General features: G+C 41.7%; 1 protein-coding gene across 2 annotated transcripts in view; it reads left to right on the top strand.

Annotated features, from left to right (window-relative positions):
• Positions 1-12,874, top strand: part of TCEA1 (transcription elongation factor A (SII), 1) — a 20,982-nt gene extending 8,108 nt beyond the window's left edge. The window contains exons 3-9 of one of the 2 annotated variants that reach the window (XM_010838959.1): positions 2,975-3,062; positions 3,948-4,090; positions 5,197-5,253; positions 6,228-6,382; positions 8,507-8,653; positions 9,680-9,751; positions 11,349-12,874. In XM_010838959.1, coding sequence (XP_010837261.1) covers positions 2,975-3,062; positions 3,948-4,090; positions 5,197-5,253; positions 6,228-6,382; positions 8,507-8,653; positions 9,680-9,751; positions 11,349-11,357 — 671 coding nt within the window. In that variant the 3' untranslated portion in view covers positions 11,358-12,874. Of the gene's footprint in view, positions 1-2,974; positions 3,063-3,944; positions 4,091-5,196; positions 5,254-6,227; positions 6,383-8,506; positions 8,654-9,679; positions 9,752-11,348 lie in introns of both variants that reach the window. The other variant, XM_010838958.1, reaches the window with a different exon arrangement.
• The last annotated feature ends 896 nt before the right edge of the window (positions 12,875-13,770 follow it).

Here is a 13,770-nt window from a genome sequence, read left to right as displayed (position 1 = left end):
TCATTCCTTCCAAAGAAATCCCAGGGCTGATCTCCTTCAGAATGGACTGGTTGGATCTCCTTGCAGTCCAAGGGACTCTCAAGAGTCTTCTCCAACACCACAGTTCAAAAGCATCAATTCTTCGGCACTCAGCCTTCTTCACAGTCCAACTCTCACATCCACACATGACCACTGGAAAAACCGTAGCCTTGACTAGACGGATCTTTGTTGGCAAAGTAATGTCTCTGCTTTTCAATATGCTATCTAGGTTGGTCATAACTTTTCTTCCAAGAAGTAAGCGTCTCTTAGGACATGGACTTTTGAAGAACACATGGCCCCTCCTCCCCTCCCTCTGTTGTTGTGTGTGGGGGGCGTTGTCTGTTTTTGGCCTGCGCAGTGCATGTTGCAGGCTCTTAGTTCCCCAACCAGAGACTGGATCTGGGCCCACTGCAGTGAATGCGCTAAGGCCTAACCACTGGACCGCCATGTTCCCTGTTTGGGCTTCATCTGGCATTTTCTCACGACTAGATCCGGTTTTGCGTCCATAGTTGGGGTACTGCGCATGTGTGTTGTGTCCTTCCGGGGTGTGGTGTACAGAGATAGGACGGTATTATTTCTGAGACCCATCCAAGGTGTACAATGAGTCACTGATGATTTTTCCTTGTGTCTAATAGTTCTGTGGGAATCACTTTAAGACCCTGAAACTATGGTGCTCCCTGTCAGACCTTCCCCCACCCCCACTTGGTATCCCCCGATTACTGCCCAAACCATTCTTTCTGGTAACAGTTGAAAAATTAAGATTTTCTAGTTTTTCTCCTTTTTCAGTTTTCATACATCATCATTCTGTAAGAAGAACCCTCTTCTTGCCTCTCAGTTCTTTTTCTGTTGTGAGTGTGGACGCATAGGTTCCTGTTCTGTATAATGGATTATAATCCATTCCTGCTCATATTTTGATATTTATATTGTCCCAGGTTTGACCAGTGGGCACCCCTGCAAACTGGCTTCTGTGTCTCTTTGACAAGCTCCTTGCTTTTTTTTGTTGTTGTTTTTAACCTCTTTCCAGCATTCTGGCACCACGCAACATGCTGGACTTATCTGTCCCAGCCCTGGAACCAGCCATTTCCTGAGCAGTTACCAGCCTCATGTGGAGGAGAAAAGAAAAAAAGTGAAGCTTTTAATACTTCATAGATAGCAGCAGTAATAATAAAAGACCTATTACATATAAGAGCTTGGAAACTAGGAACCAAAAATTGTAAAGCCTGTGAAATTTAGAAAGTTCAGCCTTAAGAAAACTAACGAAAAAGAGGATCCTGTATTAGATTCCAAACCAGAAAACATTGCCATTTAGGTGGTTAGCTAGATTTCTGGGAGATTTCCTTTGCTTCTGGTTAGCACAGTTCTGACACTTAAGACACACCGTGTGTGGGCCTGTATTAATGCACTTAGTCCTCCCGGCTGTCCCGCGTGCTCAGGGCTGCTGTAACCCCACTTTGTGCTGAGACAGTCGAGGGGCTGCTGTAACCCCCACTTTGTGCTGAGACAGTCGAGGGACTGAGAGATCAGGTGCCTTGTTTGTGCGCAGTAGGAGCGGTGCTGAGCGGCTGAGCTAGGGTGTGGTCTGAGCCCTCTGTAGTCAGGCTCTGCTGCGTAGCTCACCACCCTCTGCTCAGGTTGGAGTGTTTTTACGACCGTTGCTGCCTCTTACTGCCCTGCCTTCTCAGAGGGCCACCGTAGCGCACACTGCACCATGGCAGCGTTACTGCTCCCCCACCAGCACTGGACCTTGTTAGACGGTACTGCCTGATTGTATTACCTGTCCCTGGTGGCTTAGATGGTGAAGAATCCGCCTGCAGTGTGGGAGACCTGGGCTTGATCCCAGGGTCAGGAAGATCCCTTGGAGAAGGAAATGGCAACCCACTCCAGTATGCTTGCCTGGAGGATGCCATGGACAGAGGAGCCTGGTAGACTGTACAGTCCATGGCGTTGCAGAGAGTCGGACACAATGCATCATGTGACCTTTCTGAAGCCTTCTACTCCCTGTTGCTGTGGGAACACTTCTTGGTCCTTGCTCTGTTCTGAAATGTCATCGCTGATCCGTGCTTTCTTCCTCACGATACCATAGCATCTTCAGGCCTTCCAGGGAATTATAGAGTAAAGGGGACAATACAGTTGGTCTCTGAGAACTGACATGTGTCATGAGGACTGGATTCCCATGATAGTCCTGGAGTTGTGATTGGGACTGTCTTCTGTCAGTCCGTCCCGTCCAGAGTGGCATGTTAGCGTGGGAGCTTAGAGCTGCCTGGGCAGTCCTGCCTCAAGGGTAAATGTTCTTCCATGTTCTGTACAGAGGGCAGTGGAGAACTGAGTTATTCATGCAGCTCTAGGACTCGGGTAGACCAAACTGGGGTAGTTCACGCAGTGGCTCCAAATATTTCTGAACCCAGCTTCAAAGCTGTTTTGGTTGATATAAACGTGAATGTTTCTTTCCAGTGCTAAACTGTTGCCTTCGTCCAACCTATTTTATGTACTTTTATTTTCCCGTGTCTGATGACTCACTTCTTTTAAGTCTTAAAGCTTATGCTTCATTAGTATTAATAACCTGTATTAGTTTTCAGATTATTTAAGATAGAGGAGATGCTGAGTAGGCCTAACTAATAATCCTGAAGTATATTCTATGAAAATCTTCTTTGTTTACTATCTCTGAAATATTTATTTGTATTTTGAGTACCACCTCAAATTTTTTTACTTCATGAAAAATTATCAAAACAACATTGTTATATATACTTTGCACTTTAATTTTTTTTAATGTGCAGTGTTTCTTCCATGTACATTTGCTAACAGAATAGCTGTGTAAACTTCATTTACTTGTTAAAAGCTTAGGATTTTATTTTATTTATTTTTTTTTTTGCATGATAAATAGCTTGATAACATGTAGTAGTCCTGTTTTTTGTTTTGTTTTAACAAGTGCTGAAACAGGAATTTCATAAATTTTCAGATGGACCATCAACAGATAAAGACTCTGAAGAAAAGAAAAAAGATACTGCAGTTACGTCACAGAATAGCCCTGAAGCAAGAGAGGAAAGGTATTTCACTTCATGGGAGCTTGTGTGTTTTGGGAGACAGGGGTCATGGAGACTTCAGAAAACACAAGACTGACCTCAGAAGGCCTGCGGAGTGGCCGCCGGGCCCATGCAGGCTGTGTGTGGAGGCCGGCTGGGTTACCGGCAAGGGCAAGGGGCTGCCTGCCGGCAGGGAGTAGCAAGTGACGTCAGTGGAGTGAAAGGCAGGATTAGTCTGGCAGAACTAATTGGCGGAAATCTTTACTGTGGTAAAAGTTAACTGACACCAGTCCGAAAATATTTCAGTAAGAATCTAACACAGCAAGTTAATCAGGAGTGGTTGAAGTGATTAGGTTGACTGGAAGAGTTATTAATTGTTGCAATGGTGTTGATATTTTTAGGGAGAAATTAAGAGATGTTTATATTTTCATGACTCCTCATCCATGTGGTTTTTATCCTGAAGTGGTGTCTCACGTATAAGCCTCACTGGTTGTCTGATTGGAGCAGGGTTTGCCAGCTTTCTCTCTCTGGTTTTGGTCAAGAGCGATCATAGTCTTTGTGCCCTCCTCTACCCCCTCTGCTCATAACTGAGATCCCATCTTTTCATGTGCTGTATTGAGGTGTAATGTGTGTTTTCTGTATTAAAAATATTGTTTAACGTTTAAAAGGAGGATCAAGGTTAAAAAAATAAAAGACTTGTCTCATCTTTACTAAAAGTTTTAACTTCTTTTTAATCTATCTACAGGCAGGTTTTTTCTTTTTCCATTTAAGAGTCACTGGAATACTATTTCATTTATTTAGGCCCAGAATTACTGTTTTTAGAGAGTAATGGTAATGATACTCACTTTAAGAGAGTTTTCCTGACTTCTTTTTTTGTGTGTCTGTGTGTGTGTGTGTATATTCCAGCAGCTCCAGTGGCAACATGAGCAGCAGAAAGGACGAGACCAATGCCCGGGACACATACGTCTCATCTTTTCCTCGGGCGCCGAGCACTTCTGATTCTGTGCGGTTAAAGTGCAGGGAGATGCTCGCTGCTGCTCTCCGAACAGGAGGTAAATGTCGTTGCTCAGTCCCTTGACCAAGGCCACCGCTGCCCTGTCCACCTCATTTCATCCTCTGGGTGGGATCCCGATGGCTGCTGCCCCTCACCACCCAGCCCAGGGAGAGGCTGTTGTGCTGGGCGTTACTGAGAGCAGAGAGGCGCAGGCATCCAGGCCTCTGCTTATTACGTGTGATTCTCAGAAACAATAGGTTCCTTCCTTCTGGTGAATGTTCCCCTGAGTCGTACTCATTTAAACTCTTTTTCACAATCCTTTTTCTCCTTACGTTTAATCTGCAAACTCAGTATCCCCCCCTCAGATTGAGAGTTAATGATACCATATTATTGTCCTGTTGTTAAATGTTACTATGACATACAATAAGTTTTATATTCATAATTTCATTTCCTACTTTTTTAAGTGAGAAAGAGATCTTGGTTTATATATGGGAGCTTTAATTTAATTTAGGGGTATTCATTCCTATGTAAAATTTTGGCTTTAAAGTTTCGTATATAGGAATATGTATTTACTGTCTTCTAAAAATGCATCCTTTTCTATATACTGAGCCCTAGTTAGTATGACCTATTTTTCTTCTTACTCTGCCTTTTCTTTACTCTGTTTCCTTTATTATCTCTTTATGTATATTTTCTTGTTTCTTTCTAGTTTTTTTTGTTCCTTCTGTCACTTTAAACGTTTGCTTAGAAGTCTTCTGAGTGTGTCCATATATGTGATTGGCCAATGAAATGAATGGTTTATTTGCATGGAAGCCTGAGGCAGGAAGGAGACAAGACAGTTCTTTGCATAAGTTTCTCTGCTGTCTGTGGGAACAGCCAGAATTTCTGGAGTTGTGAAATGAGGGGTTGCCTGCTGGATGCATGACTCCCCGACTCTTGAGGGATAAGACATCATCCATGCAGGAGCCCTGTGGACACTAGCTGAATCCAGAGGAGGAGCCGAGGAAGTCACAAAGAAGACCAGATTCTAAGGAAACTATACTGAAAGGATTCTTTGTACAGGGCAAGTGGGGTTGAAGAAATAGGAATACAGTTTAATTGGCTCTGTACTGAAATTTTCTTTTAATATGTTGTAATCATTCATTCATGACACTTCTCTGTGTTTAGATGACTATATCGCCATTGGAGCTGACGAGGAAGAATTGGGATCTCAGATTGAGGAAGATATCCTTTGCGTGTATATTCATATTGGTGTCAAGAACCCAGTAGATTATTTTTTCTTCCTGTAAAGAATAGAAAATCTTATTCTACAGTTTCTGTCTTGATTGTTTTGGTGGGAAAGGGGAAGGCTGTCTGCGACATGTTGTTCTTGTTGTCCTGTTATGCAAAAGTAAGATACATAATGGTGACAGTGCTTTTATTTTTCTGCCTTGCACATTGAGACTGTAACGTCTCATGGACACGTGCTAGCGAGTGTAAAGTGGGGTCTCACCTTGTGGGGGTGGGGGGGCCTCAGCAAAGCATAGAAATCCCCTGAGCTCGTCGTCCTGTGCGTTCACACTGGGTGCCTCAGAAAGAGCTCTGGTGGGGGAGAGCGAGTCTTGCACATGGGTCCAGGGAGCAGGACTATCTGGTGACAGATAACAGTGTACCACAGGCCTGTCTTGGTGGAGGGGTGGCTGCTCTAGGGCTGGGCCCCTGCTGGAGCCCGTCCTATTGAGAAAAACCGACTGCTAACCTGGCTTCTTGCTGAGCCGGAAGGAGATGAACCTCCAGGCCACTGCAAACTGTCTTCCGAACCTTCTTCTATCAGAAGGCCCTCAAGGGAGCTCTGTGGTCTTTTTGAGGCTTTTAGGATCCTTGGCGGAATGCAGATTTGGGCCAGGGAAAGCATGTATAAATTCAGGCTCTTTTTCTAAAGTTTTCTCACTCAGATTGAATACCTGAGTTACATTTTAAACCCTTTTAATCTGTGTCACTTGGCATTAAACATTGAGAAAGTATTGCTCATTCATAGCATAAAATCACTATTTTTTGCCAGGTACTGATCAGGAAATCAGGCAGAAACAGTGCCTTATTAATTTAATCTGAATTGGAAATACTGCTTAGAAATTTCAGGAATTCTTATCATGGCAGAATAGGAAAAAAATGATCTTAGGACCTTTATAATTTAATCTTTTTCCTTAATGGCCTAGTACCTATCTATCAAGAAATAAGGAATACAGACATGAAATACAAAAATAGAGTACGAAGTAGGATATCAAATCTTAAGGATGCCAAAAATCCAAATTTAAGGAAAAACGTGCTGTGTGGGAACATTCCTCCTGACTTGTTTGCTAGAATGACAGCAGAGGTGAGTGTATTTGAATAGAACATTTCTGTGATGGTATTCCATGATGTCAAGTGTAAAGTCTGTTTAAATCATGAAGTACTGAATAAATACTACATCTGTAATAACTATCCTAATACATTTTTATACACACTATATACAGTATACTAGATGAGAACGTAAGGTGATTGTTAGCATCAGTACTTTGTCCCTTTCATAACTGTACCATGATCTTTGAGTGGTTGCCTTATTAAATTATTGTCAAAAAATAAAAATGTTATTTATTGTAGATTCATGTAGAATCAGAATTAAATTTCTAATTGCAAACAGACTTTGTAACCTCTAAGCTCTTTTCTTGGTTAAATACTATAAGATTGGCTACATCTTATTGACCATCGTTATATTTATTTAGAAAGTGATGCAGAAAATGAAATTCATCGTTTGCTTTTTTTAGATGTAGCTATTCATAGATATAAGCTGAAGTGTGTCTACAGTCTCACTGTCTTACTGAGCATCCAAGTGAATTTGTCTTTCTATATAACTAATGAAAACTGTTATATTTTTAAGATTCATTTTTTAAAACCTCATTAGGATAATTTTAAACTTTCACAAAGTACAGAGCATAGTGTACTGAAGTCCTATCTACCCATCACCTAAGCTTCAAGTATATTAAGTAATTTGTCACTTGTTTATTATCTATCCCTTCTTTGTTTTCTTTCTTCTCCCCTGAATTATTTTCAAGCAAATTCCAGACATTATATCTTTCCACCTCTCTATCCTTGAGAGAAATCTGTAAAAATCTGACATTCTTATGTAACTACACTGTCATCACTGCATCCAGCAAGTCTAATGATGATTCCTTGGTGTATCTGATATCTGGTTTATAGTCATTGTATGTTCCTGGTTGTACATTTACTTTGTATCAGGACCCGAAGTCTAGATGTCACCTTAAGCTTGGTCTCTTAAGACTGTGTATGAACATAGTTAAGTCTCCTTTTCCAGCCCCCTTTTCTTCCATGACATTGACCTATTGAAGAAACTGGTTTATCTCTTGTGTATCTCACACTGAATTGCCCGTTTCTTCCTCATTACACTAATTTTTCTGTCTCCATTCTTTTCTGTGAACTGGAAGCTAGTTTTGTAGGCTTAGATTATATGCAGGTTTAACTTTCCCTGCACAAATGCTTCATCAGTGGTCCTTCTTACTTCATACTACATCACCTCAGGAGACATGTATCTTGTTCTCTTTGGTGTGGAAATTTATCAGGGATTTGTGTACGGACAGTCTTATCCCTTCTCTGTGAGGTTCTCCACTGGCCTTTCACCTGCGTATTCACCCACTGATGATCCTTGCCTGAACTGGTGATGTCATTAGGAGTTGCAAAACAGATTTCTAGAATTGGGAAAGTCCTTTCACCTTTCTTAGCTAGACTTCTTTGATAAAGGAGCACTTGCCCTGAGTTTAAGGCCATTGGTTAGGATAGGAAAGGCAGGTGAGTGTGTAATTCTTCCCTTTGGTTAACAGTTGTCAGAAGGAGTGGTTGGCGCCCCACTAACCGCCAATGGGGGCCTTTGTTGCCATTTTTGCACGTGTTTGTGCTCTACTTTTTTAAGTGTCGTTACGGACTTGTGACTTTATTTATCCAGTGGGTTGGTCTTTTCAGTGATTTATCATGATGGCTGAAGAAATTATCCTCTGTCTGGTCAATGGAGCTCTGTCACATAGCCCCTCTGTCCAGTGATGAGCTCACAGTGGTCAGGCAGCTTCCATGCTTCCTGGCACAAGAAGATACTCTGCCTGTCTTGTGCATTTCTTGACTCAAAACTGGAACCAGACATTCCTCTGAGGCCCCTGGTTCCTTTTCTGGCGGAGGAGGTGGGTGCAGTAGTAGAGACCATGGTCTGGATACGCTCATCACTATCGGATTGCATTAGATGCAGTTTTCACATACAGACTTCTGAGTGTTTGGGAAAAATGTAAGAGTAAACAAACTGATGAGTCCTTTGAGGAAAAATACGATATTTCACTTTCAAAACTTTAAACGTTGATTTTGATCCTGTTGTTGTTTAACTATTGGAGCATAAACAGCATTCTGCATGTGTATAGAAGGTGCCTGTAACTGGGTGGTATTGCTGTCCTTGTGATAGGAGATGGCTAGTGATGAGCTCAAAGAGATGCGGAAAAACTTGACCAAAGAAGCCATCAGAGAGCATCAGATGGCCAAGACAGGCGGAACCCAGACAGACTTGTTCACATGCGGCAAATGTAAAAAGAAGAACTGCACTTACACACAGGTTTGTGACTGTTAAGACTCACTTTCATACTTAGAGGCTTACAACTCCCGTTTCAAGACAAATATCAACTTATTTTCAGTTAGCTGGATTTGTTAGTATTAAGAATGTATCCTTATACTTGAGATCTCTCTCAAAACATATCAAAATAACTTTGTGTTTCTAGTTACAGTCTTATATTAGAGCAGATGTCAAGTTCCTCAGTCACAGAGGATGGGTAAAGGCTCTTGTTGCTGTCTGACTTTTAGAAAGGTTTTGGCAGTTTTTGTCAGAATGAAGTATTTGTAATTTTTATGTTTTTACGAATTTGTAAGAAAACTGAGAGGTCTTTTAATTAGTATTTCTGTGCTTCTTAGTTAATGATGAAAATGTTTCATATTTGTTAGCCATTTATCAGTAGTATATATTCGATTCACCTGGCTTAGACAGTAAAGTGTCTGCCTACACTGTGGGAGACCTGGGTTTGATTGCTGGGTCGGAAGATCCCCTGGAGAAGGAAATGGCAACCTACTCCAGTATTCTTGCCTGGAAAACCCCATGGACTGAGGAGCCTGGTAGGCTACAGTCCATGGGGTCGCAAAGAGTTGGACACGACTGAGTGACTTCACTTCACTTCTGTTGGTAGTATAATGTGCAAGTTTGGATGATTTTCCCACTTATCTGGGATAAAGATGAGAAGACAAGGACTTTTCTTTGGAAATGTGTGTTCTTTCCTTATTATTTCGCTAATTTGTTAATAGCTTGTTTTGGACTGTTGCATATTTTATTGTGCTACCATTGTAGTTCATGTAGGATATTCTAATTTAGGTTGGATTTTCTGTGTAGTCGCTCAGTTGTGTCCAACTCTTTGCAACCCCATAGACTGTAGCCTACCAGGCCCCTCTGTCCATGGGATTTTCCAGGCAATAGTACTAGAGTGGATTGCCATTTCCTTCTCTAGGGGATCTTCCTAACCCAGGGCGCAAACCCGGGTCTTCCGCATTCTAGATAGATGCTTTAAGCAGTGTTTTTCACCCAACTTTGCCATAGGTACAAACACGGAGTGCTGATGAACCCATGACAACGTTTGTCGTCTGCAACGAGTGTGGAAACCGGTGGAAGGTAGGGAGCCTGGGGGTGTCCCGTTTCACCCGGCTCTGTGGGGTGATTTCTCCCTGGGGTGCTTACACCGGCTCTTCTCTGGGGGCTGTCCCGTGTGTCCCATGCTCACCCTGCCCCATGCTGGGGAGGCCAAGGCTGGCGTCTGTCGTGGATCACACTGTTTGGTACTCTGCTAGAACTAGACGGTGACTTCGGACACTGCCCTCTGCGTGGTCTTGGTGCAGGAGTCACAAGGCCGGATCTTAGAGGTGTAGCTCCTGTGTCGCCATCCTGTGCGCACGCTGTCCTTTCAGGTGCTCCCATGCTTGTTCTTCCAGAACACGTACACGGGTGTATGGTTGCATAAATGTTTATTCTGGAAAAACTACTGTACCTCTTTGAAATCCAGCCCACTGGTTTCAGTGTTTATTCTAGGAAATCCGGATGAGCACTGCCATGATCTGGTAGGCTTCTCACGAAGCCGCCTTTTGTGTTGCCTGTGTTCTCCTAAATTAGCCCCACACAGGCAAATAATGTTACATGAATGATTCATTCTTCAGTGATTTCTGTGAGCCACAGAAACATCACACCTAAAACAGAGGTGGGGACACTAGGAGTGTGTGGCTGGGGGCTCCCACAGGAGGAAGGTGGGCTTTGGAGCCAGACACGCTTTGGGCTCCTTTGCCCCTTACTGTTGCTGAACTGTGATATTCTCACAGACAAATATAAATAAGGCCCACAGTACAGGTCATGCTGAGTAGTAGAAATGATAGATTTAAAAGTGCCTGGTCATTGTTGATGCTCCAAAAATGCTTTCTATTTGTGATTAGTTTTGTGTTTGTGTGTGAAAATTCTACAAGCTTCTTTTCAAGTTATTCTTACCTTAGACGTTTCCTTACTTTAAAACAGTCACAGAGGTTAAAGCATTTCCTGAAATCAGAAGTGAACAAAAAAGACAGTGGGAGGAGGGCTCTAGCAGTGTTCCAGGGGTGAGGCCAGCGCCCGTTTCGTTACACACAGCGATTCTGTTCTTGGGCCTGGAGGTTATGGTGCTGACAATGTCTTCATGGCTTGAAGCAGTGTCTCCTGTCTGGAGCCGGCAGTTTCTTTAACTGGTCTACGGGATGGATGTTCATGCTGTTCAATCCTGTTGGGCAAACTTGTTTTTTCCAGTGCTGTCCTGGATTTGTTTAGCATCATGAGGAGGAGGAAGACTGGGCGTATCATAGTTTGTATTGAATACAGGCAGTTTGCTGCAAAGTGCTGACATAGTTCCTGTTGGATTTAAGAAAATTCAATGTAATGTAGAAAGCTGATGCCTATGGTGGCTTACTCTGGAAGTTCAAATTTGGAATTAATTTTTTTAACCTAAGAATTAAGGAGAGAAGTGCTTAATAAGAAAATATTTTATATTATTTCTTTATGTATGCTTAGCAGTTCTAAATTGGAGGAGTCAAACACAATATAGGTGACTGTTCACGTCTGGAAAATACAACATTTTTTAAAAATGCCTCTTTCTTTAGCAGTGTCATGTGTATGCTGTGTTGAACAGGGGAAGGAGGTACACCCCATTGTCTGTATTTAAAGGTCTCACAAAATATTTCTTCTTTTTTGACAGTTCTGTTGAGTTGGAAGCATTGGCAAAACATCTGGACCATTAAGAAGATGGATTTTGTAATTAGCTTTAAGACTAGGTCAACTAGCTAGTTTTCCTGCAAATCAGATTTTTAAAGTAACTTGCCTCCCTTGGGTTAGTCTCTGGTTTTGACATAGTGTCCCTTCCTTAAATGCCTTGTGTAGTTTCAGGTCAGTAGGGAGACCACATAATGGAATCTGTTTCAAAACTTTTTTTTTTTTTTTTCATTTTTTATAAACTTTTGGCAGTTAATTTTTACCTTTTTTTTTCTTCTTAAAAGAAAATGTAACAACTTTTTTACAATATAAAACATACACAGTAGAATGTTACTCTTCTCAGTTAACACACAAGTGGAAATTACATTTTTTTCCCCTATATTGGCATGTACCTGCAAATATTAAAAAAGGATGAGGCAGTGTAATTATAAGTTTATCAGACATGGTGTGTATTCAAGTAATACTTGACCAGCTTATCTAAATTGTATATAATATTTGAACTAGCATATGAAATTGATTTTAATTATTCTGTTCACAAGTCTGGGATAATTAGATATTATTTTGCATTTGTAACTAACTGTGATCCTCATTTCTTGTAATTTCTTGTACATGTGTATTACTTGTTCTTAATAGATTTGGCTTTTGGAAATATGACTTGACTTTGTTGAAATCAGTTTGGTTTGTTGTTTATTTACCTGTTTGACTTTGTAGTATATTTTAGTTTTGCAGAACACTGTCATAATTTGGTATGCTTTTCATAAATCCCAGACAGGCAAAGAGTAGAAAGTTTGGGCCATTTTTTCCTTTTGTAGGAAGACACACTGGGAGGAAGATGTTAGCATTTTAGAATAGTGTGGTTCCTGTGAACAGTTCCTGACTTGATTTTGATTTGGAAATCTGTCCTGACTGAGGACTTTAAGGCTTATATAGATCATTAAGCTGTGGTCTTTCCATACGGAGACTGATGGAGCACATTTCTGTCCTAACTGACTTGCTGCCTCTGTTACACAGGAGGTAAGGCTGAGGGACAGAGGAGTGTGTGGGCTATAACACGGCCCACGTTTATGGGACGGACCTTGCAGTTAAGTGTGTGTCATCTGCTTGGTTGAGAATAAGGAAGAATGATCTCACGCTGGCTGTAGCACATCTTGAATCCCCAGTTACGAGGAACACATCTCATCCTGCTCCATCTCCACTCTCCGATCCCTAAGGAAAGACTTCAGCACCAGCTTATACGCCCCGCGCCCCCCGCCCTTCCTCACTGCTCACCGCAGGTCAGTTTGATGCAGTAGAGAAAACATCCAGAAGTCCACAAGGAGACCCCACATGTAAGAATTGGCCACTGGTGCCATCCCACCTCCACTTTGTCAGGTCACAGAGTAACCTTTTATCACTTGGAAAATAACATGAATTTTTGAAAGAATGAGTGTAAGAAGATTAAAATAGTCCCACTTTTAAGTGAGCCATTTTTAAATTTGTAATTCAATAAAGTTTCTTGTTATTAAACATGTATCACATTTTGTCATTTTATTTTGATATCTGTACTTGCTTTATTTTTTATTTAAAAAGTTCTCCTGATAAAAAAAAATAAAAAGTAGAAAATGGTAAAAAAAAAAAAAAAAAAAAGTTCTCCTTTCCCAGCTATTAAGGTGTTTTTAAAGTGCAGTTTTAACTAATGGTTGCCTGGTTGTAGGTATGAAGGGACTGGTGCAGAGCACATTTGTTGTCTCCTCCCTGGACCCCGGAGAGGGATGCAGGCTGGTTCAGAGCAGAGTGCATGTGTGCATCCTGTGTGTGCACTCAGTGTGATGTGAAAAGCCAAACAGGGAGTCTTAGACTGGAGAACGCCAGCCAGTTATAAAGTAACCGGAAGTAAACAGTTCTCAAGGGTAATATCTTATAATGTCTATTTCTAGGACAAAGCAACTATGTTAAATTAACATGGAGATGTTGCTCAGTCGCTAAGTTGTGTCTGACTCTTTGTGACCCCATGGACTGCAGCACACCAGACTTCCCTGTCCTTCACCATCTCCCAGAGTTTGCACAAATTTACGTTCATTGAGTCAGTGATACAATCCAACCATTTCATCCTCTGTCACCGCCTTCTGCCTTCAATCTTTCCCAGCATCAGGGTCTTTTCCAATGAGTTGGCTGTTCGTATCAGGCAGCCAAAGTACTGCCGCTTCAATGTCAGTTCTTCTAATGAATATTCAGGGTTGATTTCCTTTAGATTGACTGGGTTTGATCTCCTTGTTGTTTAAGGGACTCTCAAGAGTCCTCTCCAGCACCACAATTCGAAAGCATCAGTTCTTTGGAGCTCAGCCTTCTTCATGGTCCAACTCTCACAGGAAAGCTATGACAAACCTAGACAGCATATTATTGAAAGCTGAGATATCACTTTTCTGGCA

Source organism: Bison bison, unplaced genomic scaffold (genome assembly GCF_000754665.1).
Source record: "Bison bison bison isolate TAMUID 2011002044 unplaced genomic scaffold, Bison_UMD1.0 scf7180017864108, whole genome shotgun sequence".
Lineage (NCBI taxonomy): Eukaryota > Metazoa > Chordata > Mammalia > Artiodactyla > Bovidae > Bison > Bison bison.
The sequence above is the reverse complement of the archived record's forward strand: the minus strand, read 5'-3'. Positions and strand labels throughout refer to the sequence as shown.